The sequence below is a fragment of the Lathamus discolor genome, chromosome 2 (assembly GCF_037157495.1).
Source record: "Lathamus discolor isolate bLatDis1 chromosome 2, bLatDis1.hap1, whole genome shotgun sequence".
Classification (NCBI taxonomy): Eukaryota; Metazoa; Chordata; class Aves; order Psittaciformes; family Psittacidae; genus Lathamus; species Lathamus discolor.
In genome coordinates, this window is record NC_088885.1 from 52,920,106 (window position 1) to 52,946,737 (window position 26,632).

The 26,632-nt window shown below is 39.0% G+C and overlaps 1 protein-coding gene across 4 annotated transcripts; it reads right to left on the bottom strand.

The window, feature by feature from the left end:
• Positions 1-411: 411 nt before the first annotated feature.
• Positions 412-26,097, bottom strand: ACTR3B (actin related protein 3B). 4 transcript variants are annotated; one of them, XM_065666826.1, is made up of 12 exons: positions 25,918-26,097; positions 17,850-17,905; positions 15,965-16,089; positions 14,611-14,721; positions 14,133-14,228; positions 13,874-13,981; positions 12,449-12,592; positions 11,684-11,857; positions 9,141-9,233; positions 2,474-2,599; positions 1,951-2,034; positions 412-1,357 (listed from the first exon to the last, which is right to left on the bottom strand). In XM_065666826.1, the coding sequence occupies exons 1-12, from the start codon at positions 25,959-25,961 to the stop codon at positions 1,175-1,177; spliced, it is 1,344 nt and encodes a 447-aa protein (XP_065522898.1). In that variant the 5' UTR covers positions 25,962-26,097; the 3' UTR covers positions 412-1,174. The 4 variants fall into 4 exon arrangements, with proteins under 4 accessions (XP_065522898.1, XP_065522901.1, XP_065522900.1 ...); XM_065666829.1 differs by lacking the exon at positions 25,918-26,097 and adding an exon at positions 25,262-25,282; XM_065666828.1 differs by lacking the exon at positions 25,918-26,097 and adding an exon at positions 18,007-18,143.
• Positions 26,098-26,632: the final 535 nt, after the last annotated feature.

The window sequence follows — 26,632 nt, forward strand, 5'->3', positions numbered from 1 at the left end:
CTGGGCTACACAAACAGATACAAAACCTCTGCTGACAGATCAGACAAATACCAACACAGACATAGTAAGTAGTATTTCCTACTCTATTTAGATTTAAACCGTAGAAGAACAAATACCATGTTCGTAACACAAGGACATGTACCCATAATGGTGTAGTTAAGCCCTGGAACAGGTTGCCCAGATGTTCAGGAACCTCCATTCCCAGTTACTTGTAACTTGACTGGCCCTGAGCAACCAGATCTGCCTTTGATGTGAGCCCTGCACTGAGCAAGAGTCTGGACCAGAAATGTCCAGAGGTCCCTTCCAACTTCAGCATTTTTATGAGTCCATGTATATTGACATATAAAAAGAAAGGTAACCTTGTGAGATAAAATGGAAAAGCATGCAAATCAGGACTACCACAGACGTTCATAAAGATGTTAACGGCTTTTATTTCACTGGTGCAAGGCCCGTGTGTCATCCACCACTCACCAACATCAAAACAAAACAGCATCTTCTATAAAACAGCTTGAGAAAATTCAAAACAAAGTAACAGTGGCTATAATAAACTTCATACAGTATTTTAAATCGCTTAGTTTGTGTCATCCAAACATGAACAAATCAAGTTTCTAGCATACATGGCTTTTTTTCTGTGTTTTCCAAAAAATACCAGCACAACTCCAATACATGCCTCACACCTGGAAATGCGTAACATCACTCCATGACACTGACAGCTGTTCGTGCTTAGAACTAGTCATCAATTCACCCTACCAATATCATAAAATACAAAATGATATGAAAACCCTACATTTACAAAGTACAGTCCCAGTCTTGCAATCTAATCCATCTGGGCAAGTACCTGTATCCACTCCAACTTCCCTGAAGGCAATGTGGTATTCAGTGCTCCATTGCTAAAGATTTGATTGCAAAATCAGGGCACAAGTGGGAAAGGTTTAAAACTTTCCACAAGCAGTAAAACACTGCCTTATTCTTCTAGATTCAGCTTCAGTAGTATTTGCACAACCTCCTAAACCAAGACTTACCTATTTTCAATTACCTCACATTTAAGAAGGAAGGATAGGCTTTAAAGTAGTCAGCAGAGAAATGGCTTTTACTGAAATGACTTGGGGCTGTAAGTTGTGCTTTAGTGCACAGTGGTGATCCAAATGCTTCCAAGAGTTAAGCACATCTTCCTTCAGTATTTACAGTATCTGCTGCCTTCCTCTGCATTACATGAGTTTCTTCGCCAGCAAGATATCAGAGATCTTGTTTCCATTAGACGAGCATTATGACATGACTCCAAAAACAGGATTATGACGACAAATACTAGGGCCGTACTCTTCATAGTCTTTCTTGGTGTGACATACTTGGAAAAACTCTGGCTATGAAAATATAAAACAAATATCCTCAAAAGCATAATAATATATCAAGTAGAAAAACCAACAAATAAACTAATGCCTTAGTATTTTTGTACATTGCGGCTTTATGATGTGGTATCACGTTTTTGAAAGAGTAAAACAAGAAATATTGGGATATAAATATAATCAAGAAAAGCTTAGACAGAAGACTGCTTTTAAACACAGCAATAAGAAATCCCACTTGGGAGACAGGAATTGCTCCCATTTTCATGTATTTGCTTCTCTCTTTTGTTTAAGACCATTGATTTGGGTCCTATACCCCTAAACTCCTAGCTAATCTCTAGTGCTGACTTGAAGAATAAAGGAACTATATCACAACTACCACAAAAAACTACTTCAAAATTACATCAAATTATGATAACCTTACTCAAGTAAAGCTCCCACTTGCCCAGTACAAATTTTACGGAGATGCAAACTGGGTAAAGGAATATGGAACAGTTTAGGCTGTCACAATGAAAAGGTTTAAAACTTAGTACTCAGATCAAATATAGCCAGAAGACAACATGCAAGTAAAATAAAATTTAAAAAAAGAACAACTTTGATAAATACTTACTGTTGAAGCCAGCATGGAACCACCAAACCAAACTGCGTAACGCTGCATATGATGCGTTATCACTTGAACTTCAACTGGTTTGGGCTAAGAAAAACAGTTCATATTTAGCTGGTTTAAATTTTCAGTCAAGATCCTGACAAACTGACATCTGATCCTTGAAGACAGAGGCATCTTCACCCCTCAGTCACCATCTCGCACTTACTACTCAGTCTGCCATATCCCCAAGGAGACCAAGTCATAAAACTCTTTACGATTAGTATGCTGAAGGGCACAACAGTTAAATCCCTCTTGCCTACTTCTAAGATAACGGATCTCCTACAAAGAAAACCAGAACTGCCCTTAGAGGACTGCTCACAGTAGATTTCTGTGAAGACATGTCGTACATTGCAAGGCTACCAACACATTCAACAGCACATACATATACACTAATCATTTGACAACACTGCATTTTCACTAGTGAGATGAAAATTTTGAACTTTCTTTCACTACTCATGTAAATAATGCACTTCAAAAGGCTACTTACTTTTATCCGACCACCACTGAGTTCCTCACTAAGTCGCAATCTCGCATCCACTACTCTTTTCAAATCCCTTTGCAGTCGTCGTCCAAAGTCCCTGAACATCGTGGATCCTCCTGAGAGAACCACATTCTGTGCAGAAATTAAAGACACGTTCTTTAAATGTAACTTCAAGCAAGTTTTCCAAAAGCTGCAGAGGTGACTACTTGGATCTTAACATCATTAGGAAGCTCACAAGCTATACAGAACACCTTAAGCACCGCTCAACTTCCACAGGAGGTCCATGGTCTCCCTACTTTCTTTTTTTCCTCTTTAAAGAACAGTTTTAGGTAGAATATATTGTTACAAACAAGAAGGATTCCATTAAAATAGTGGGCTAGTACCCTACATGTGCATAGCAGCAGAAAAAAAAAAAACACACTACATCTCAAGATATTTCCCAGGGATGCTCACTGTAAGCAGTTTTAGCCCTGATACCAAATAAGGCTCTAACCTCATCATACTACTGCTAGCACCTTCCCAAAAGCTGTAAAGTTATCTAGAACTTATTTTCCTCCTCCCCAGAGTTAAACTTCTAAACACAGCAACCAGCAAGTCCAATGATTCTTCAAAAAGGTACCACACCTCCAAAGTAGACTTCAGTACAGAGAAAGGTACAATTCCTTTTCACTTATCTATACCTGCTTGCCAGGAATTAGTTTTGAGAGCAGAACCAAAACTCTCTTAGCCTGGTTTTAGAACATCCCATCCTTAATTCTGATAATGTTGCAGGGTTATACACTAACAGAGAAGTCATTTCAAAGGTGAAGAGATTCAGAACGGGAACCCTAGAACATTGGTGGCAGCAAAAATGCAACTCATAATCAGAAGAATGAAATTTATATGACAAAACTGCATGTGTGCCCTTGCATACTGCTGCAACTGCAAACCAAAGTGCCAACTAATGCTTACGAAAAGCACTTATGTGCCACAGACACATCCACAAAGGACTCAACTGAGATCAAGAGTTCATTACACACAGGTCAAATTATCTCTCAATACAGTTTCTCTCTCAATAATAGCTTTTGACACTTCAAACCAAGACTTTGCACATAATGAAAGAACCCCTGAACCACTGTTTTCAGCCAGGAAGCCTGCATACAGATCTGGAGTCAAAGATATATATAATAAGCATTCATGCTTGTAGGGCGCAGAAGTTAAGTGCTTGAATTTTGAGCAACAGATAACAAGGAAAAGCTTGTAACTTGCAAAGTGGGAAGAAAGCTGTTTGTTTGAGGGGAAAAAAAAAAATCTCTGCACATCATAAAAAACATTACAGTAGGAAAAATGCATTTCTTCATACCTTTGGATAATCGACAGTATAAAAGAATGCATAACAAGGCAGGTGTACTTAAAAGAAAAGCACACATACCCGTAACTTTACTGAAACATTTTCCAAAGATAGGGAATAGGAAAGGAGCCACACATATAAGCAGGATCCAAAAACCACAGCTACACCTGAAATAAAAAGTAGGAGGGAGATTCTGCCTGCTCCCTCCATACACACAACATTTCTTCCCTCTGCCTCAAAGTGGTCACATACTCCACATGGGAACAGAAAATTGGTAATGGGGAAAAAAAAAAGACAACAGCCAACCTAGAGTGATGAAACGGTAATTAAAAAGATGCCATCAGAAAATATTACCTGGAGATAATGAAGTTGGCAAAGATGATGAAAGCAGTAATTCTATTCAAAGCAAATTAAACTTCAAGTGGATGTCCATAAAGTGGACAATGCTACCACTAAACAGATTTCAGAATACACCTGACAATAATTGTTTGAATATATCCCAGACCAACTCAAGCAACTACAGAGTTCACAGTAATATTTGGGAAGATCCTTTATGATTCCAAGGTTACAAGGTAAGAGGTTACACCCTCCTCAGATTATGATCCTTAAAGTACTTCTACACACTGAAATAAGTAGCAATAACATTGGTCAAGGAGACTAGAAGCACTGGGATAGGCTTGTTGAAAAGGTGAGTCATCTCATTATCCCATACTGGACAAACACGGCCAAGCAGAACTTTGGATATAAGGGACCAGGTGATATCAACCACTGCTGTAAGATGGTTAATTAGGCCGTTACAGTTCTCCTGTTCCCTGCACTGTTTATCAGCACTGGGCCAAATCTGTGCTAATTCCTTAGTAGAGGGATTGCTCAAGAATGGGCTTCAGTCAGTTATCACAACTCAGTAGATCGGTCTTCTGCAAGGAGGTCTTGAAGCTAGGTAATCCATGCTCAGGGTGAAAGCAGAATCCATACACAGTTGCCACCCTTAAACAACGCCACTTACAGAAGACCAAATAAAGGTGGGAAGAGACAGTCAGACAAAACAAAAAAAACAAAACAACAAACACAAAAAAAAAAACACCCTAAAACTCACTAGTGATGCTTGGGTTTTCAGTCTGCCTCAGAATTCTCTGGCCTCACAGAAAAAGACATCAAGGAAGTTAGGATTTCAAGTATGTTTCCACCTGATTCCTTTAAACAAGGCTTCTGATCTTACTCTATTCAAACACAGAGCTGGTTTAACAGCTCTGAGCATACCACAGGTTTCACAGCTAACACCGATTAGCATACCATCTGATGGAAAGAAGCTCCAGCTGATTTTTAGTTTTATAGCTAACCAGCTGAAAAAAGAAGTTGTTTCAAAAGTGTGTTCCCGGAGAGGGACAAGATGTTCCACACACCTGAAGAAGCTAACCACAACAAGTAATGAAAGTAGGCCATTTCCAGAAGGAAGCCGGGGTAAGCACTAGTCATCTCAGAGGGCTGGCAAGAAATTTCTCACTTGTCATCCATACACTTTGTTTCTCATATGAACTCCAGCATATTGAGCTTTTCTCCACACCATTTCTGGTATTATGCCTGTACAGTGTAACGCTGCAGAGATATGACTCTACCTAAAAAAACAATACAGTTACTGTAACAGAAATCTCTACTTATGTAATTTTGATGTAAGCTTTATTTAAAGTTAAATTAGCTTCTGCAGAACTCGGCACTACCAAACACAAGCCACTGAACTCATCTGTGCATCTTTACACTGCATTTTGTAACATGGTATGAGCTCACTCTCAGTTGGACACTTCAGACTCTGCAGCACCAAACTGAGAAGCATCCACTGCTTTTCTGGTAAATACAAACTTCAACAACACATCCCAGTTTCCCTTCCTTCCAAATGATAGTCAAAATTAAAGTCATTTAATGTGACACAACCACACCACCAGAGACATGGAATGACAGCAATGCATAACAGTTAATAAAAGTTGTTATGGGTAAAAACTGGAAGGTTCACAAGCTGAAGCCACGCACTTAATGAGCAAGTGAATCAAGCTATATGCCTCTTAATTTAGCTAAAAGAGGGCAGTATTTGCCAAAATTGTATGGAAACTATACGGAGAAATACATAGCAAACAACAAACATATTACAAAGACGTAAATGTCTTGTGAGAAACATTTTAAATAAGTTTGACTTTTAATGATGAAGAAACAATTTGTTTCTTGAAAAATCACAATTTTCAGTGCTCATTGAACAGTTTGAGTAATAGCAAAAGATTTCAGCATGACTTACGAGCATGCTGTTATGCAGAAATATGCCTGCAGTCAGACACAAAAGTAACCACAAAACACTGTAGATGTATCGAGCCACTATTAAACCAGCTAGTGCAGGTAACGTCATACATTTAATTACATCTTCTCAGTACTCCTGTGCTACGCTAACACTGTTAATCACTTGAGGCTTCCATTTAAAGTAGCAGGAAAAACCTCTCCTTTCCCATGTCTTATCTTCAGAGCTGATATGATGCAGATCTAATGGCCTGGCAGTCTTTCCAGCGTTACCTCACCCACAGAGCCTCCCTGCTCTGTACTTAGTAATTAATAGCAAATGTCATTTTGCTGATGCCCAGACAAACAAAAGTCAGTTGAACCCTGTCCAGTCTTCTGCTTGAAGATTCCTACAATTTCGGAGGGAAAAGGCAAGAATAGGGTTGATACAGCAAAAAAAGCTGTACCCATCACAGGCTGGATTTCTCCCTGCAGCTCACAGATGTCAGTCAGACGCTCCACAGCAGTCTGACAGCGCCATCTACACACCACACAGCGCATGGCAAGATGTTTTTGCATGAAGTATTTATTTACCATTAATCCAAGTTAAAAGTAGTTTTAAAAAACTTCTGAAAGCCCTTTGTCCAACTTTCAAGTTACTGTAACTCTTATTTTACACTATATGCCAAAACTCATGCCCTAACTGATAAATATTAGGACAAGTTCCAGAGTATTTCCAGGCTGAAGAGAGACTTTTAAATAGTAGCTAGTGTTGAAAACATCCAACGCTGGCATCTGTTGCTTCTATACCACGGAGCAGATGCTTCCCACTGATGCAAGCTGGGTGTGCAGTAGTTACGCTGTGTTTAGTGGTATGCTCATAGTAACCTGAAAGCTGCGAAAAGTACCACACTTTTCTGAAGACCAAAGGCCCCATCGTGGCGTTGCTCTCCCCAATTTCTCCGCATTTCTGTGATATCGGAATTAGATAAATATAAGGAAAGGTTGTGGAACAATATTTTGAGAAAAAAAGGAAGCTGAAGAATTCTCAAAAAAATAGAACAAGATGAACTACACATCATTCTTCCCAGAGAATGCCAAGGGTGATGCAAGGCCCCACTATGCCCCACAAAAGCTTGATCACATTTCCAGCTGCACGCAGAATGGGTCATTTTTCAATGGAATTCAACACAGAGGAATGATCAACAAAGCAAGGCCACCAGATTATTTCAGGCATGTGGTAAGATCCAAAATTACCCTTCTTATCATTTCACCTGAGCACTCACTCTAAATTTCATTCTGCTTTCCAAAGATTTGGGTTAAAACAAAAGAGAAAAATCCACCTTTTTTCTTCAATTTTCTGTGCAAGTTCCCCAATTCTAAACCCAGCAGCATTCCTCTTCCATTTCAGCAGAAAGCAGCTCATCCCAAGCAATACAGAACTCTCAACTTTGCGTCTGAGACACAGAATAAGAAGAGAAATCAGTTCTTCCAAGCAATCACATTAAGATGATGTAATCATGGGAATTAAAAGAGTGCACTGCTGGCAACCATTACACAATTAAAAAGCCTTCATCACATGTGAAAGAATGTTTGTGCTTCGCATTGAACAGCTACAGGCTATTCAGCTATCTGGCTGAAGTCAGTCTTACGAAGGTCCTGCTGGTCCACGCATCAACATAAGGTAAGATAACTGGCCTCGTAAGAGAGATGTTGATCAGACTGGAAAACATGGATACCGGCAATAAAGCGAAAAAATGATACCACAGGACATCAAAAGATGGCTTGTAAAAATGCTTCAAAGGCTACATGCCACATACAATCTGCAAGGATACTTGCAGGTATTTTCTGCATAAACACTCAGGAAGTATCCAAATACATCTGATGGAAACCCAGCTTCAAAGCACAGGGCTCTGGCTGGTCACCACACTGATTACGGTGAGGAAAGAGTAACTTAACCTCCATTTTTAAATACCACTTTCTGAAGTCAGTACTAATCCCTGGCTCTACAAAGCAATGCTGATGTTGCTCTATGGTACTCTGGGCTTTCAGGGAAAAAAAAAAAAAAAACAAAAGACCCTAAGCACAGCCAGACACTAAACACACCTAAGCTTGAAGCCATTGAATACATGTACTGCAAAATGCATTCCACAGATGAGCTTAAGTAGTTTAACTTCCTATTTTAATCTGCCCCACAAATTTGTTCTCAAGCACTATTCCTCATTCTAGATGACAGCATATGTTTATTAGACAAGTAAAACAGACTGCAAAGTTTTAATAGTTAGGAATTAACCCGAGATTTGACATAACTGGAACTTAACTCTCACTCTAATAGGTGAGGAAAACTACCACCTTTTACACAAGCAAACATCTCCATACTATTACTTTATGGTGTTATTTCCAAAAGGGCACTGCTGCTGCACAAGCAGAATACAACCAGGAAGCATAGGATCTGCTGCCAATACAGAAAGAGCTTGCCACAGGCTATGACTGTCAGTACCTTCCTTTTAATTTCTGAAAGAATCGGTGACTAAAGTACTCTCTGGCCTACACCCTGGGCAAGCTTAAGCAGGTCTAATTATAGTCCCCTGAAAGACTTTAAGTCTTTGTATACTTTAATACTGGGTCCCATACCTAGCTAAAACAGCAGACAGTGGGCAGATCAAGTCAAGACTGTGAAATAAAAAAATATACGTATTTGAAACCACTGCTTAATAGGAGTGGGAGGGAGTGAGAGGGATGAGACCACGATGCAACCCTTAAAAGAGGCAAAAGCCAAAGACCTTCATGCACAAGAATTCACATTACACATCAGATACAATAACACCCCTCTGCTACAGTTCTCAGGGATAATACTTACCTACCTATCAAGCCCCTGTTACAGATAACCCTTCTTTCAAAAATAAAAAGCCACAAATATCAATTATTCTTCATTCAGAAGTGGCACTTTGTTTAACTTGAACTTTATTTCTATTCAAAGTTCACATCTCTCATAGTGGGAGAAGTGGTAGCTACATACATGTTTCATGGTGATGTTGATATTTAGTCTTCAAATAAGTTAATCGTACAACAGGTAGACTGTACCTTATATAATGGACGCCGGACATCAATGGGACAGTTTTGGATAACTTCATCAACTACATCCGAAATGGATTCCATAAAATCAGGATTAGCAAACTAAGAAGAAATAGAACAGGCATTACATTTTTCATCTAGAAGAATAGAGAAACAAAGAGGCAGAAGTGAGACTGAAAAGAGATTTTCTAATAGCACATTTAAAAGGGGGTGGGTGGGTGGGAATCAAAGTCAGTATTACCCCTGCTCATCACTTATTCTACATTATAACAAATTCACTTTTGTACAAGGGAAATGAGAATTCCTTCTTCTGATGAGAAATTCAGATTATCTTCCTTGGTCATAAATTCACTGTTTACAGTTTCTGCACTATGAACCTACTATTGTATGTGACATGAGTTTGAGCTGTTCTGCAATATTAAACACACTATTACCGCGCAGTGTGGTCTTGTCATTCATTTTAAGTGAAATCAAAAACATCCATGTGCAAATCTGAATGTTCCCCTGTAAAAAAATTTCAAATCTACTAAAATACTTATGTTAAATTCTCACCAAAAATTCAATTTTTTTCCAAAGCATGCAAAATCTCTAACATTCAAAAAAGCACAAATACTTTAAGGTCTTCAGTGGAAATTCCCATCAATGCAAGCACCAATACAGTGTTAAAGTAAGTTTTGCCATTTATAAATACTAGACAGTCAGAGCTGCTAACGCTAGAAAACATTAAGTACTAGTGGCAATTTTCCACTTAAAAAATTACATGAGTTCTACAAAAAAAAAAAAAAACCAAAACCCCCCCCCCCCAAAAAAAGAACAGTTCACAGCCTAAGTTTTGCCCTTTCAGAGATTAAACACTGAGAAATTAAATTAGTTATCAATACATAGTAACATATTAGGTTTTATATACATATATATGGATATATATAAGATTATGTAACTTCAAAAGTTACCCAAAGCTGTAGAAACCATTCCATTCTTACATCCTAAACAAGATGAAGTATCTAACTGGATAAATAACAAAAGCCAAAACACAAGTACACATTGAACTGAAAGACAAATTAGCAAAGAAAGTGGCTTGGAGATCAGAAGCCATAACAATGATGTGAAAAATCCCCAAGAATTTAAGCTAATTTCCATAGTAAGAATTAATCATGCAAGAAACTAAACCATGAAGCTGCATAAATTAAAATAGAAGACAGAAGTAGTGTCACTACACATGGAGAGCTCTCATCCTGAACTACAGCCTGAAAACTTCTCCCAAGCTCTCCATAAAGCTATTGATAAAACAGCAGGGCAAAAGTGGTAAGTAAAAAGGAGATTTATGGCATCCAAAGCAGAGTATAACATGCTCCTAGAATGGGGACAAGAGAACTGACATGTAAAAATGCAGTCTGCTAGCAAATACCATATGGTTGGAGAATAGCAAGTTAAATACCTAATTTTAAAAGCACAGAAATAATTTGGATAATTACAAATGCCAAAGCCTAACTTCAAAAGTATGAAAGCCTTCAGAACAAAATTTTGAAAACTGAAAATAGGAAAAGGTTACAAGACAGCTTTACAAAAGGTAGCTTTTACATGCTAACTTGATACCCTCTGAAGTGAGGAGTTAATGAAGTCCAGCGAGACACTCTCTTTGGATGCAGTATATATCATCTAGTGTGTTTTCCTTGTCTAGAAAGTCAAGTCAGTTTTGGTTTGGTTGGTTTTGTTTTGTTTTGTTTTTCAATACAGAGCCAAGAAACTATCAAGAAATGAAGTAAATAGAAATTAGTCCTTTAACCTTTTCCTAACAGTCTTTGAAGGGACTATGGAAAGGGAATCTATTAAAATGGTGTCTGGCATGGTATTCAATGCCTCTCTGTAAAATCACTTCAGTAAATAAACAGACAAGACAAACTATTTAGCACAGAGGTTTAATGTTGGCACTAGATAAGACAGCTACAAACTGACCACAAAAAGATTAAGGCTGGAATGTAGTCAAAAGGTGACAGAATGAGGTTTTTTAATATTCTTCTGATAGGAGAAGAGTAGACAATGGGAAACTTCACCAGTGTTAACGTGGACCTTGATTAAATTCTTTAATACAGGCTATGGGTGCCTGCAACATACCCATTATTAGAAGTCAGTGTTTAAGACTTAGAATACTATCAATGCAACACTAACATGCAGTGTAGTGCCCAAAAGGATTGGCAACATAATCAAACACATAGTGTAAAGGCACACTGGTGTAAACCTTTGATGAAAGAATGAGGAAAAATACTATGTAAAGTCTGTAAGTTCAAACAATTTCTCCTCAATTTTAGATTACCTTTAAAGAAATAGAATGACATGTTTTAAATGTTACACGGGACATTAGAAAAATAATTATCTACTGTGCTCACGTTCTTCTATGCTTAACTTACCAGCAACTGTACATAGCTTGTAGTTAGGAGACTTACTGATAGCTTAAAGCCACGTGATGGCGCACTGGCACCAAAAATGATAATACCTCCCTCCTCTCTCTTCACTCAAAGTTTCTGTAACTTAACATTGCTAGCCCCTGCTCTTACCTCGGGATGAAAGAAAATTTCAGGTCCAAGGAACCTTTCATAACCGACATCTATAACAAACTTGGTTTTGTTGATTGCATTGATGCCAGTATACTGTTTGATCCATTTTCGAGGATCTCCATCATACTTAGAAAATTCTTTCACTATGTCAGGGCAAATGTAACAGTATTTCTCCTGTTAGGAAATATCATACAATTAATATCACCAAAATAACTATTCCATCATTAAAATCAAGTGTAACACAATCAGAAAACAACATAAGCATTCTTACTGATGGGGCTCTTCAAGAGATGTTCTCACCCAAATGACTACTGAAGACTCAACCCTACAAGACAGTGCACGACCTATTTGTTTCAGTAAGATTACATGCTGACTCATCTAGATTAGTCTCTCAAAATGAAAACACCTCAACCATTACATCTGTGACGATCAAGAAGTTCAGTAGCAAGCTTTCATTGCAAGATCATACCCACACATCCTACTGACATTACATACATTTATTCTTTATTAAAAAGCAAATATTAAGCAAATCTAAAGCTTAAAATGCTGATTTAATCTGCAGAACACTCCGAACAGTCTAGCATGAAAACTTTCTTCCTCTTTCTCCTTCTGCACTTGATTGGATAAACCACCAAAAGCTTGCATAATTACATACACTGCCTACATTTGCATTTTTAAGAGAGCCACTGGCAACTTGTTAAAGACAAAAAAATTAGCTCAAAGAGTTTTATTTATGTATTTATTAAGAGATAAAGAAGGGTGTACCTTTATGGCTTTTGCTGTCTCCAGAGATTGTTCAGGAGGAATTCCCACCTCCCTTTCCCTTAGGAGCTGTTGAATAAAGTATGTAATATCTCTACCTGCAATAGGAATATGTTTGATGCAACTTCCAATTACATAGCCTTCTGCCTACATAGGAGAAGAGGAAAAAAACATTTAGGGAAAAACTTACTGTGTGTCAATAATTAATAACGAAACTAACATTTTTATAATACTTAGTTCCGATTTTTTATTAGAAGTAAGATCTTGAAACTGCAAAATTATTGTAAAAATGTGCAACCCAGAGGAAAGGGGAAATATTATTTTTATTTAGAAGACCTTGATAACCCCATATAAACAGGTACTGGTTATCTAATAGATAACCAGGTGCAAGACAAAAAAATCCTGCACACATAAGAAGGCAATCTGATCAGATGGTTCCTTTTAGGCATGATCCAGAAAGCAAATGTGATATAAATAGAACGCTTGTGTCCTGTTTGTGAGTGAGAATTTAATAGTAAAAGGTATGAAATATATTAAAATTCTCAGATACTAAAAGATAAATTCAGAAGCATCAATGATAAGCACAATAAAAGCAGGAAACCTATTTACCAGTATTTTCTTTTCAGTATGCTTTTACTGAAAACTCTGGTACTGCTGAACCAGTATTATTTCTTCTTTTGCTTTTTTTACACTTTTCAGAGTTTCATTATGGTAAATGCTGGTTTTTCCCCAGCATTTCTCATATGAAAAAAATACTAAGAAGACCAGGTTAATAACAAACTGCAAGATGAAGTTAAAGAGAATAAAATTTTCATTTTTAAAATAACTGATCATTCAAGCATACTATATGCTTCAGAAATACACAAAATGACATCAACAGAACAGATGTCAGTATGCAAAGATGATTTTGTATTTTTAACACCCTAACATAATTAAGCTGTATGAGATCAACTCTCTATATATATCTCTATACGAACATACAATCTTTTAGTTGTTTCCATATAAGCAGAGTTCACTAACTTTTAAATTCAGTAAAATCAAACAAAAAGTACATGTTATAACCTATATTAAACAATGAAAAATGCAGGATGTTTCTTGTCAGACACTGGTGGCATGCAGGAGATCCAAAACCATGATAAGCATTAACATTAAACAGAACTGAGGCATGACAGTAAGACAAGGTTTCACACAGAAAAAGCCTCTAAAAGATGGCCTGAAAAAAATCTTACTGTGACCTTCCCATAGTTTGCAAGCTAAATTAATTGCATAAATAAGTTCACAAAATAAAATACACAGTTTTCAAAACATTCATAAGGCAGGAAAAAAAAAAAATTAGTTTCATTGGACATTTCTAATTTAAATCCATAGTAAACGAAACCTGCACTTGTCCAAACTACTGATCATTTCAGACTGCATCCTGCTACGTACCACAGGGATTACGTGGGTCACTCCATCACCACTGTCGATGACAATTCCAGTCAAAGTGCGTTCTCCAACCTGTCGTGATGTCCAAGAGGCAGCTAAGGCCAACACTGCCTACGTGAGAGAGTTTATATTTAGAAGCATGCAGATTGTGCTAATTTACAATCTCAGAAAACACTGTTTCAAACTTTTTAGACATGCATACAGAAGAATATACATACTGCAGTTATACTGCACTTGAGAAGTACATATTCACTTTGTTCACCTGAACAGCAATGTAAAGTCCTGGTATGTTAAATGATTCAAACATGATTTCTGCGAGATACTCTCTGTTTTCTGGAGTGTTCAGAGGAGGCTCTGTCTGCAAACAAACAAACAAAGTTTTGAAAACCACCTCAACAGAGCGCTAAAGGGTCATGCACCGATTAGCTTGGTAGGGCAATCAAACTCAGTACACTCAAACCAGAAAATTTCAAAAGTAACTCAAACAGTTTAAACAAAGTGATTAAAGCTTTTCAAAACCAAAATCCAACCTGCAGTAGCCTTCATCGCAAAGTGAAAACAATTTAAGCATAATGTAGCTTTGATTATTTTCCTCCTCCCTCTCCTCCCACCCCCCAGGTTGTTGAAGAACTACAAGACATTTACAGAAAAAAAATCCTCCAACAGCACTACTTGTGCTTGGAACATTACTTAGTTCTAGTCACACAAAAATATTTTCTTACCCAGTCTCATTAACTCACCATTAAAAAATAGTGATCCTCAGGTTCAGCTCGTAGGTATTTAAAAATGACCTGCTCCATGAATCTCTCCATGAGGTCCCAGTCTTCAACAATACCATGTCGTATAGGCCACTGAAGCAAGAAAACCTGTCAACACTCTAGACCATACAGAGATAAACCCAGAAACAGCCTGAAAGAAGGCTGTAGTGAGGTGGGCGTCGGTCTCTTCTCCCAGGTAAGAAGTGATAGGACAAGAGGTAACAGCCTCAAGCTGCAGCAGGGGAGGTCCAGGTAGGATATTAGGAAAAATTTCTTCAGGCTGCCCAGGAAAGTGATGGAGTCACCATTCCTGGAAGCGTTCAAAAAACAGGTAGATGAGGCCCTCAGTGATATGCTTTAGTGGTGGTCTTGGCAGTCCTGAGGTAATCGTTGGCCTTGACCTTTTCCAACCTAGCTGATTCTATGATCTTCTGCAAGCATGAAAACGCCTCATTCTCATGGTTGTCTTACCAAATCCTCCATTTTAATTTTAATTTAGAGGCATTATTTGAAGTTATCTCCTGCTCCCAGGTACTTCAAACTGTGATTCTAGCTTGCAGGATTAAAAGCCAGAATCCAGACTCTGTTCCTAATACTGCTATTGCTCTATTGCAGGACTGTGTTTTAATCTCTTCTTGTATAAATTTCACAATTTATAAAGTCAAGAATCATACTTGCCTTCAACATGCCTGCCAATCTATAAAAAGTAATAAAGATCATACAGGCTATATATTTTTTCAACGAGAATCCTGGCAAGGATGATGTTTACATTTTGTTCAATGTTAAGAACACAGTCGACATTTAAGTAATACAGTAGGACATATGAAATATGATTTTTTTCCACAAAATTCATAAGCCGGTAACATTTTCTGAGTACAAGAAGTCTTTTACTAGGGTATGGAAAATACGACTCACAGAAAAGCCACACTGAAGACAGCCCTCCACAGAACAATTGTGACATTCCCTGAAGCAAAGTATCCCAACACATTCCCCAGTTCATATGCCATGCTAAGGGAATACACTTCTAGCAAGAATTAAAATATTCAGTGTTTATGACTGTTTTAATAGCTAGCAATTTTGAAAACTGAACAGCTGCACCGTATCAATAGATATTTACACAAGGATTCCAGCACCAATCACACAGGACAGCAGTACTAAAGCAGATATTAACAAAAAAGGTAAAGCCATGAACCATATCATGCAATTTTTAAGAGCAACAAAAACACTTTACAAAAAAGCAAATGTGTGTTTTAAGTGGCAATCAGGAAATCCTACAACGTTATATAACAAAAATGTGAAACTTTGGAATGACTTCTTAAAAATACCCAGTGCTTACCTTTGTAGCATAGGTAGGTTTATCTATGGCTTCATCTCCTATGAAAAAGTCCAAATCATCAACACCTTTCATTACCCTCCTCTGAGCCTGGTCACCTACTTTGGCTGATTCTCGGATTGCAATACCTTAAAATAAAACCCAAATAAATCAAATTGAAACTAAAACTGCTAAATACCAAGTAATAAATATTTATTTATTTACTTATTGATTCTTTTAAAGAAACAAAAACTGGGATAGAAAGCATAGTTTCCAGAAGAAATTAGGTAAGTGATTCATTGACAAGCCAATATAGAGTTCATTCTCACTGCATCATGCAGGGTTCTGGTCACCCGTCCCTCATTAATGTAAATAATAACTTAGAGAAAATCTTAAAAGCTTATTCTGTTATAGACTGCAGCAGTCACTGAACGTGTGCAAGTGCAGCATTCCAGTAAGCAACATGATTTTCTGAGTTTCAACTCTAGAATTAAGTGAAAGAGCACAGGAGGAGAAGAAAATAAACTACGTACTTCAGAAACAAGTACTGGAGTCATTATCCCAGTTGGTGAGAAGGAAAGGGGGAGGGGAAAAAGCAATCTGCCGCGCTACAGAGAAATCTTTGGAGACACTTATGTTTTCCATTAGTAGGCTGCAACTATCACTGAAATTATTAGATGATGGCTGCTATAAGGAAGAAGATGAGACAGCAAAACACAAATCTGGGGCAAGCTATAAATAAAAATGAAATTAAATACTCTTAAAATATAACCTTATTTATATAAAGGTTTCTTTTAATAGGTCATAATCAGATCTAAATAACATACAGGAGAAAGTAGATAGGTATCCACAAACACGCCAAATACTATCAGCACCAAAAATTACTGACAGGCAAACAATTCTTTTGAAAACACATCGAAATCCCAAGTTTATAGCTTTATAAAGTGAGATTTATAACAAATTCACAGAAAAGTCCTGCTATCCCACTTCTTTAACATAAGACATTTGCATCTTTACCAGTGGTTTGGGCTTGAATCTTTTACAATACTTAATATAGCAAGACTACAACCAGGACTCCAGCTACATTTGGTAAAGACCATGTCCACCTCTATTATTTCCTTTTCTTACCTTCTACAGTGAGTAGCTACAAGGCAGTCTAGATGCATTAATAAGTTGTTAATTGACCAAGCTTACAAAAAGTAAAAGGCAATATTTAACATAAGTGGGGATTACATATTTATGTCTAATGGCATCTGTTGTCTGTGCTACTATTTATAAATATGTATAGCTGAGACAACAATTAAAATCATGAATACCTGAAAGGTAAAACATTTTAAACAAGTTTAATATACAAAAAATTAAGAGTAAATCTGCTCAACAAAAGCATGCTAAATGGGCAAAAACATTTTAATTGGTAAACACGCACCCAAAAAGAACATTTTCTAATAGGAACAACTTTTTTGACTATTAAAGTGTCTACAATCCCAGACAATGTAAATAACGCAGACACCACCTGCACTTCAGTACTTAATTTGATTGGAAACCTTTCCCAGATTATCCAGGCAGTAACCATGGTGTCAGGTAGACAGGAGGTAAATTGCACTCTGTCTACTGAAGAGTCCTGGCAGAAAAATAATAGAGATAAAAAGGAAATTGGACTGGAGTTCTCTTCATCTTTGTCATAGCAACCAAGAGCTGATTTAATGAGCAACAGTCCTAGCTCACTGCAAACAAGGAGTTCTGTTTAGCTACACTCTAGCCAAAGATGCTAATGCAATGAGTATCACTTCCCAGATGGACAAGAGACTATGAAGGCCAAGCTGGGAGTTGGGAAGCATGTCATTTACTCATGAAAGTGGTCACTGATAGTGGTGTATATTAGAATTCAGAAGGACAAAAAATTACTCACATGATGGGATAATGAACTGAGGTTCTGTATTTCCTGCATAGCCAAGTTTTGTATACCTAAAAAAAGAATGAACACAAGGTCATTAGACATACTTAGATGTAAAAATAAGAATAGTTATAATTCACTACACAACGGGAAGGCCAAATACATCACGTACCACGTCTACATTTTCTGGGTTATGCTTTCAAGTGTCATCCTGCTGAGAAGAAAACTCAAAAGTGGTAAATATTTTAGGTGTTATTTATTTTTCAGACACCTTCCGCTTACAAATTTTGGTAGTGTTTCTGCAAAGTCTGAAAACTGAGCTCTTACTTTCTGCATCTTGTTGACCAGCTAAAAGAAAAGAATCAAAGAATCATAGAATAGTTAGGGTTGGAAAGGACCTTAAGATCATCTAGTTCCAACCCCCCTGCCATGGGTAGGGACACCTCACACTAAACCATCTCACCCAAGGCTTCATCCAACCTGGACTTGAACACCACCAGGGATTGAGCATTCACAGCTTCCTTGGGCAACACATTCCAGTGCTTCACCACCCTTATAAGAAAGAATTTCTTCCTTATATCCCATCTAAACTTCCCCTGCTTCAGTTTGAACCCGTTACCCCTTGTCCTGTCACTACAGTCCCTAATGAATAGTCCGTCCCCACCATCCCTATAGGCCCCTTTCAGATACTGGAAGGCTGTTATGAGGTCTCCATGCAGCCTTCTCCTCTCCAGGCTGAACAGCCCCAACTTTCTCAGCGTATCTTCATACAGGAGGTGCTCCAGTCCCCTGATCATCCTCGTGGCCCTCCTCTGGACTTGTTCCAACAGCTCCATGTCCTTTTTATGTTGAGGACCAAGTGAGGTCTCACGAGAGCAAAAAAAGACAAGCAGGCCACATTTTGCCCTTCAGTAATGAAAAAAAAAAAAAAAAAAAGGGGGTTGTTCAGATCTTACCTTTTGGAAAGCTACCATGACCAAAGATGTCAATAGACTTGGCATATTTGGTTAACATTGTCAAATACGGGGGGTGGGGGGAGGGAAGTGTGTCTTAAGTACAAACCACAGCTCAAAACTCTAGTTGCAATCTTGACACAATTCCCCTTCATGCCTTGCAGAAACTACTCACTTTGTCACAGATTTAGTGCATGCGTGTGGTAATATATACATATTACACCAAAGTAAGCGTGCACTGGTAAAATGCTTTAGAAACGGGCAGTGTGAAGCACCTGTCCATCTCTTTCAATATATGTATAGTATCTATTTTAACAAGTAAAGGATCAAAAGAAAAAAGAATCTGGTAAAGTGGGGAAGAAAAAAAGAACAGGAATTTCCACATAAAATCTCAAATCTCTTAAAACATCTCCATGGTGTTACTGGCTGCAAACTAGTTCAGGTCTTTAATAGCTAGAAATAACATCCCACACTATGGAAAACAGCTCTAGTTCCTGGGGGGGGAAAGGGGAGAAGGATGACAGCCCAGCAAATTAATTGAATGGTTGCAGAGACTGAAGATTCAAACAAAAGTACAGTAATAAAATGACTTGAAGGAAATCAGCATTATTCATATCCATTTTTGCATGAAAACTGAAGCTACGATATTCTTAAATGAGACCAATCACTATCTAGGTCCTAAAGTGAATTTAAGGTCTTTGTCTACACCCTACTCTCAGTATTTGCAAACAATATTATGCCATTGCTAAAGCAGAGGGTTGCTTCTTCATCAACAGCTTAAACAGTAAGTTCCCCTTTATGGAGGAACTGATATAAAAACACTCCTTAAGAGTCAAGTTGGCTTAGATACAGGAATTAAATCAAAAGTATATTAGCAGTGACCGTGGAATTTAAATATTATATTTTCAACTTATTTTCAAAGCTACAGCTTCAACAGACTTCAAATAGTAGTTCAAAAAGCCACATTCGCCAAGGCTAAAAAGACAACAACAATGTTCTGAGGACAAGGGTTGGTTTGTAGTATTTTTAATCATCATTATATGGGCACAAGCTTTCAGTCTAATCCAAAATGTTTATGCTTTTTTGGGTTTTTTTTTTGTGGCTCTTAAACATAATCAGGTCATTAGATTAGGCTGATTTGTAGAGAAGGCCATTACTAGCAAGAATTCTTTTTATGATTATTATTGCATGGGTTTTTTTTCACATTTTAGAATGAGGCCTAACTAGGGAATACTGTTAAAGTATAACAAGCAACAACAGGAGTTACACTGGGATTTAAGACACGTAACAGGATACTTTATTTCTCCCTCTGAAGTCAGTTTTGCTCAAACACACAGCAAGGACCAAAGAAACCAGTTTTGAATTCAAGAGACCTAGTTCTAAGACTTTGAAATGGCAACCAGGCATAAGCATCAAGAAAACAGCCCTTCAAGCCCCAGTGACAAAAAGCTAAGTCAACATATCCATACATGTGTATATACCTAAGCATGTAAATATGTATATCTACTTTTTATATTATTCTTGTGTATGCACAAATATATATATAAAATTAAAAGGTTCCTGCAATGTAACCAAACTCATTTCTTAAACTAAAGTCTAGCCAAGAGTTCAGTTTGACATCTTTCCCCCCTCTATGCACCCACTAACTCTAAACTCATACCTACTCACAGTATTAAAAAGACAAAACCCTCTAAAATTCAACATGGGCTATCAATCTGCAACAGTTTTACTTTCCCTCTCAAGCAGGGATCAGATCTCCCTACTAGAGTTACCTGAAGTTACCAAAAGCCTATAGCTCAATATTTTATAGCTTTATTTTTTCACTAGGTGAATTAACCCTGGCTAAAACTACAGGATAAGCTTATTTCTCAGTATCACTGGAAAATAGTTCTCTTCAATGAACATATCGCACAAAGTAACACCTAGGAGGACTGCTTTTGCATCTCATTAATCCATGTAGTTTAATAGCTAGAACTATGAGAATAACCAATTTCTCAGTTCAATGTTGAAGCAAGGAAGTGGAAAAAATGTTGTTAAAGTCTATTTAGATAGACTTTAACAACAAAGACAAGAGATGGACTTGACATGCAGCTGTATTTCAGGTGTTCTGACAAAACTAAATGGAAGAAAAACTCAAACTACTCTCAGAACAACTGAAGAAGAGAAGGAAAAGAGATAATGCAGTTGGGCTGCCCTTTCTTATCCAGTAGCCTGTTCACTGAGGACATGGCAGACTTGGTCCCAGATTTTCCTTCTGCCCAGCAGGACCCAAGCACATTCCACCTTCCAGAGCTAAAACCATGAATACATTCAAGTGTTTGGGTGACCCACTTCCAGTATCTCCTACAGAGATTCTTCCCTTTTATACAAGATATTTAAATATTCATTGACCCAAAAGGCTCTGGACTTAAGAGTTAAAAGAGACTACCTGGTCTCCGGTCCCTTCTCCAATGAATATTTAAGCATCTAATACATGTTTTTCTTTCTCCTGAATTACAGCCTAGCACTCTAATAGTAATGCAACATCTTGCAATCAGTAAATTACAGATACAGCTGTAGGGAATGCATAGATAATCAGTATTACAACTTAATTTCATTAAAAGTAGCAGCTTTATTACCAGTGAGATAGGAACCAACTGGAAACTCTCAGACATAGCATACTGGAGGCTGCATTAAAGATCTGTAGGAAACTGATACAATAGGCTATGGCTATTTCATGCAACGGACTTTGGAAGGACTACAGATTTTTCAAAAATCACTAGAAATTATTTACTGTTGAAACAGAAAGTTTCTAAAAATAGTGTTGTCTCCTATGTACCACTTTTCCCAAGTGATTAGTTAGAACACAAATCAGTTTCACTACCTTTTGCAAAAGGAATGGCTGTCCTAACCCTGTTTTCTTCTGAGGTCCTACCACAGAAAAATAGAAAAATGACCATAAAGATATACAAACGAACCAAACTTGAAAACAGATGCTGTACCCTCAACCACTTTGAGGACCAGAAAAACATACTGAAAAACTCTTATTAAGCAGAAGAGCAATGTAATTTAGGCATTTAAAAATCCCAAACTGGAGCAATTGCTTTATCCATCTCAGAATGTAAGACATCCAATTTTTCTCTGGACAAGTATGCAAAAGACCAATGCCCAGCTGTGAACATATCAGCATTTCCTCAGTTTCTATTGCTTTTTGGTCCAGATCTTGTAAGAAATGTGCCACAAGCACCAAAAAAACCCCAAAAAACCCTCTGAAACATAGATTTGAAGTGACTGAGAACAGCAAAATGCTTTAAGAAAATCTTGAAAACAAACAAAAAGTAACCTCTGCAGAGACAACACTTTCTCTGACAGCTAAGATGCTGAAATAGCTAACAGTTATTACTGCCAGAACCCCTGTGACGCTGTGCTGCCATAAGCAGCCTGGATTATCATTATGATAAATACGCCCGAGGAACTCGCAGCACAAGTTCTTCATAAAACTGTGGAAAGGTACTTTTGAAACACAGGAGAATGAAATGAAAGAATGGAAATAAAGAAAGAAGGGATGAAGGAAGAAATGTCAAATAGAAAAAAAACCTGTCTGCAAAATTTACCCTAAAGCATCAGCAGCCACCGTAAGAATAAAGCGTACATTAGAGCCGTTGCTTTTTTTGGGAGTCTAGCACTTTACAGGACTGAAGCGTGTGATTATGAACAACAGTTAATTAAGTCAGGCTCCTTAGATCCAGAACAGCAATTACAATTCTGCCTATTCACAAGCAGCACATGTAAAAAGCAGAGATAATACTTGGGTAAAGCAACATAACACATTCTGAAGTTCCAGCTACATTTGGCTGTTCCAGACAGCAACATCTACAAACACTTTAAACTTCAAGTTTAAATCCAAGTCCAGCTTACTTATCCCAGAAATCAAGTGTTTACCTCTAAGCTCATCAGTAAAAGATTTTGTCAAAGTAATTTTTCATTACTAAAAGAAAAACAGACTACAGTAAAACACACCCCAAAAAGAAGTACCTACCCTGCAGTGTCTACAGACACACACTAAAAAGGAAAGAGGTATTTTAAGATATCTGTTTCGCACACCCACCTACTAGCATTCTGATGTCCCACAGCTAAATGATAATAAAACTAGTTATATGGTTCATAAAACTAGATATGAAGTTTAAAGCTACCTAAAACAGCAACACAAAAAAAGGCGTGCTAGTCCTAAGAAACTAAAAATAGCATGCCCTTCTCCACAAGACCGATAGCAATGTGTAAACTGATCACGAGGAAAACCTCATGCAAAGAAAACGAAGATGTAGTGCATCAAACTGAAGTAGGACAAGTCATCTGCAAATACTAATGGAAAAAGATGATGGCAAATTATTATCACTTTCTGCAAAATGCGTGAATGCAGAGTGAACAGTTTATAACAAAGTTCAAGCCATCTAACAGAGAAAAGGAATGTTATCCTGCCGTGCTATGACAATGTTTCTCACTGTAAATCTGTACCTATTTTCTACAGTGCCCACTGTTTCTTTTTTTTTTTTTAATTATGAAATTCCAGGATTTTACAGAACCAAGGCCTACAAACAACAGCAAATTAAATCAGGCTCCTTAGGCACTAAACAACAACAGTCTTTCCCACTAATTTCTTAAATCCCCTTACACAAAAAGAAGAAGGATTAGTGCCTGGACAAGGCACCTTATTCAGTACCAGAGATGTAAACAGAAAGATGTATTTTATATACACAACGTTCCACAGTGCATGTCTGCATGTACCTTTTCCTTTCTGCTGTATGCTCTCCCAACTTTTTCATCTGAAAGCCCTTTGATGAATAATTTGAATGAATTGTTTGAAGCTTGTGTATTGTTAGATTCACTCTAACAATAAGAAGGTTTTCAGCCCACACAGAGGAAAATTCCAGAGACTGCGTATTCAATGAGTCAAGCTACTTTTTCTGCCTGCTTTGGTTCAGTCTCTTATTTCTTCTTGAATTCTGCAAGGTAATTTATTCCAAATTCAATAATCTCATTGTTGAAAAGTCATCCATATTTGAGTGCCCCGCAGCAAAGTCAAGCAGAAGTCTTTAAAACTGTCAAGTTAATATCCCTGTAACATCAACAGTTCTGTGGAGAACAGGTATTTAAAGGTCTTCAACAAAGAAACGGAACCCAGGAAACTACCAAGAAGTATGTAATGCACAGACCGAATTACTTGCCAGATGGAACCTGGTCTCTACTCCCAAAGTTTTCAGCTGTGGATGCCAGTATTCCCCACTGAGGGGGCCAGGGCTGATTTCTGACAAGACAGGGTATACAAACAGAAGCAGGACAAAAGACTTCTAAAAGTTTTGCCATAATTTAACACAGACGTATTTCACAATATGAAACATTTTTTAAGAAGGCACTGTGACACCACATCATTGAAAAGTGCTCATAAAAGACTTCACAGTTGCGCGGAGACCTCATAGCAGCCTTCCAGTATCTGAAGGGGGGCTATAGGGATGCTGGGGAGGGACTATTCACTAGGGACTGTAGTGATAGGACAAGGGGTAATGGGTTAAAACTTAAACGGGGGAAGTTTAGATTAGATATAAGGAAGAAGTTCTTTCCTGTTAGGGTGGTGAGGCACTGGAATGGGTTACCCAGGTTATGAATCCTCCATCCCTGGCAGTGTTCAAGGCCAGGTTGGACAAAGCCTTGGGTGACATGGTTTAGTGTGAGATGTCCCTGCCCATGGCAGGGGGGTTGGAACTAGATGATCTTAAGGTCCTTTCCAATCCTAACTATTCTATGATTCTACGCTTTAGGTTTGTTTGGGATTTTTTAAGATGGCTCAGTTTCATAAATTCTAATTCCAAGCATTAAAGAAATTAAAACAGCACTGCATATTCCCTGAAGAGGAAAGGTCTATTACTACAATAAATTAATGCAATCAGTGACATCGAGGCAGAGCCTCGATGTAAAGAGACTCATGGACGAGCATCTTCTCCTCAGAGTTGTCCATAACTGTTGGGCCAAAGGAAAGATGTAAGCAGAAGCAGACTACATATTCAGTATAACCTTCATTACAGCTCCCTCTGACACGTCCCACTTCTAAGACTCAAACCTGGTCTACTGGATAATAAATAGGTCTTCTCTAGCCATAGACAGGTAGGAAAGACCTGTTCCTGAAATGCCTCCCAAGCACAGACTCTTCAATCTAGATTCACTGTAGTCCTCAAACACTTGAGTTACAAAACTTGTTGTTTAGCCTAATGTAGAACATGTCTCACACTGATTTGACAAAGGTTAAGAAGGAATGACCAAGAGAGAGCACTTGTATAAGGCAGCAAGTTCCCATCTCATTGCCAGTTGGAGGTAATGGCTAGAAAGGTTAAAGAAGGCATGAATGCTGTCTAGAAGCACAGCCAGATGCAATGCAGCAAGGCCACTGCAGCCCAGGTGCTGGACATAAAGGGTACCCCTCATCCAGCAAGCATACCTCAGCTGCCTCTGGACCACAGTAAGTGCGAGTGTGTAGCTCCCAGGCAAAGCGAACATGTGTCCCCTCTCTCCAGGCTGTCATTTGAAACAAGTCATCCCCAGTTTTAGCATTTTAATCATGCAATACTTCAAAGTCAGACAACACGAACAAGAATCGCAGAAACATCATAAAACGGTTTGGGTTGGAAGGGGCCTTAAAGCTCATCTAGTTCCACTCCACCTGCCACGGGCAGGAACACCTTCCACTGGAACAGGCTGCTCAAAGCCCTGTCCAACCTAGCTTTGAATTGGAAGAACTGGACCTAAGAGAAGAAAAGGGCACCTAGAAACACGCCATTCCCCAGAGGCGCATGGCCTGCCCGGGGCACAAGGCAGGACTGCCCCGCTCTAAGTTCCTAACAGGGAGGGAGGGCACGGAGGAGATACTCAGTGGAGAGCGGTGCGTAGAAAGAGCCGGGAAGGAGCGAGACCCTCTGCCACAGCGCCACGAAGGGACCAGGACACCTGGCATGAACCCGCACCCGTGGCAGGGGAAGAGACCCGCCCCGGAGGCCCTCACCGGGAGCGAGAGAAGGCGGAGGGGCGCCGGCCCGGCGGAGGCACCCCCACTCCCCATAAAGACGACTGGCAGCGCCGGTCCCCTCCGTCCCCGCACTCACCCAGTGCCTCCGTCTATCACGCAGGGGGGCAGGTAGCTCGCCATGCTGGGGAGCCGGCACTGCGGGCGCTACGCCACCATCCAGGCGGCCGCCGCCGGCTCCCCCGGCCCGGCGCAGCGCGGCCTCACTGCATCAGCAGCGGAGGGGCAGCGGGCACCATGCAGTCGCCTGTCAGCGCCACCCACAGAGCGCATGCGCCACGTGACGCGGCCTCATCAGCCGGCCGCCCCCGCCGCTCGCGTGACGCCATCTTGGGTGAGGGCAGGGAAGGGATGGGGGCTTGTGAGGGTGCTCCAGAGCCCGAGGTCCTGGGCCATGGAAGCGGGTGGGGAAGCTTGTCAGAGGCCGTGTGTGTCATCAGGGCCTTAGCCTTAGCCTTGGGCTGGGCTTGATGCTGTACTTGCTTTCCTGCCATCTGAGGGGTTCTCCATCATGCAGTTCTGTACCTGTCAGCCCCAACATTGGCCAAGGTGGATCGCATCAGCTTAAAAGCTTGTTTCAAGCCGTGTATGACCACAAAGGATACAATGGGGGGGGAAGGGGGAGATACAAGAAAGGGTTCACCATGGTTCACCACCCCCCAGCAAACACTGCAGATGCAGCTTCTCTCCAGAGCAAGACTTGCCTCACAGTTCACGTTTCACTGAAAATGGGGTTTGCCCCAGGAAAAAACACCAACATTGAAGCAGTCAGTTGTAGAAACCCCACAAAGCTG

Excerpts from the sequence above, each read along its gene's own strand:
- ACTR3B (XM_065666826.1), bottom strand. The coding sequence starts at position 25,961 with ATGGCGAGCTACCTGCCCCCCTGCGTGATAGACGGAGGCACTGG. Across the intron at positions 14,229-14,610 it reads AGGATCACTATTTTTTAATG|ACAGAGCCTCCTCTGAACAC; the intron begins GTGAGTTAATGA and ends GTTTGTTTGCAG. Across the intron at positions 2,600-9,140 it reads TCCGGCGTCCATTATATAAG|AATGTGGTTCTCTCAGGAGG; the intron begins GTACAGTCTACC and ends ATTTCTGCACAG.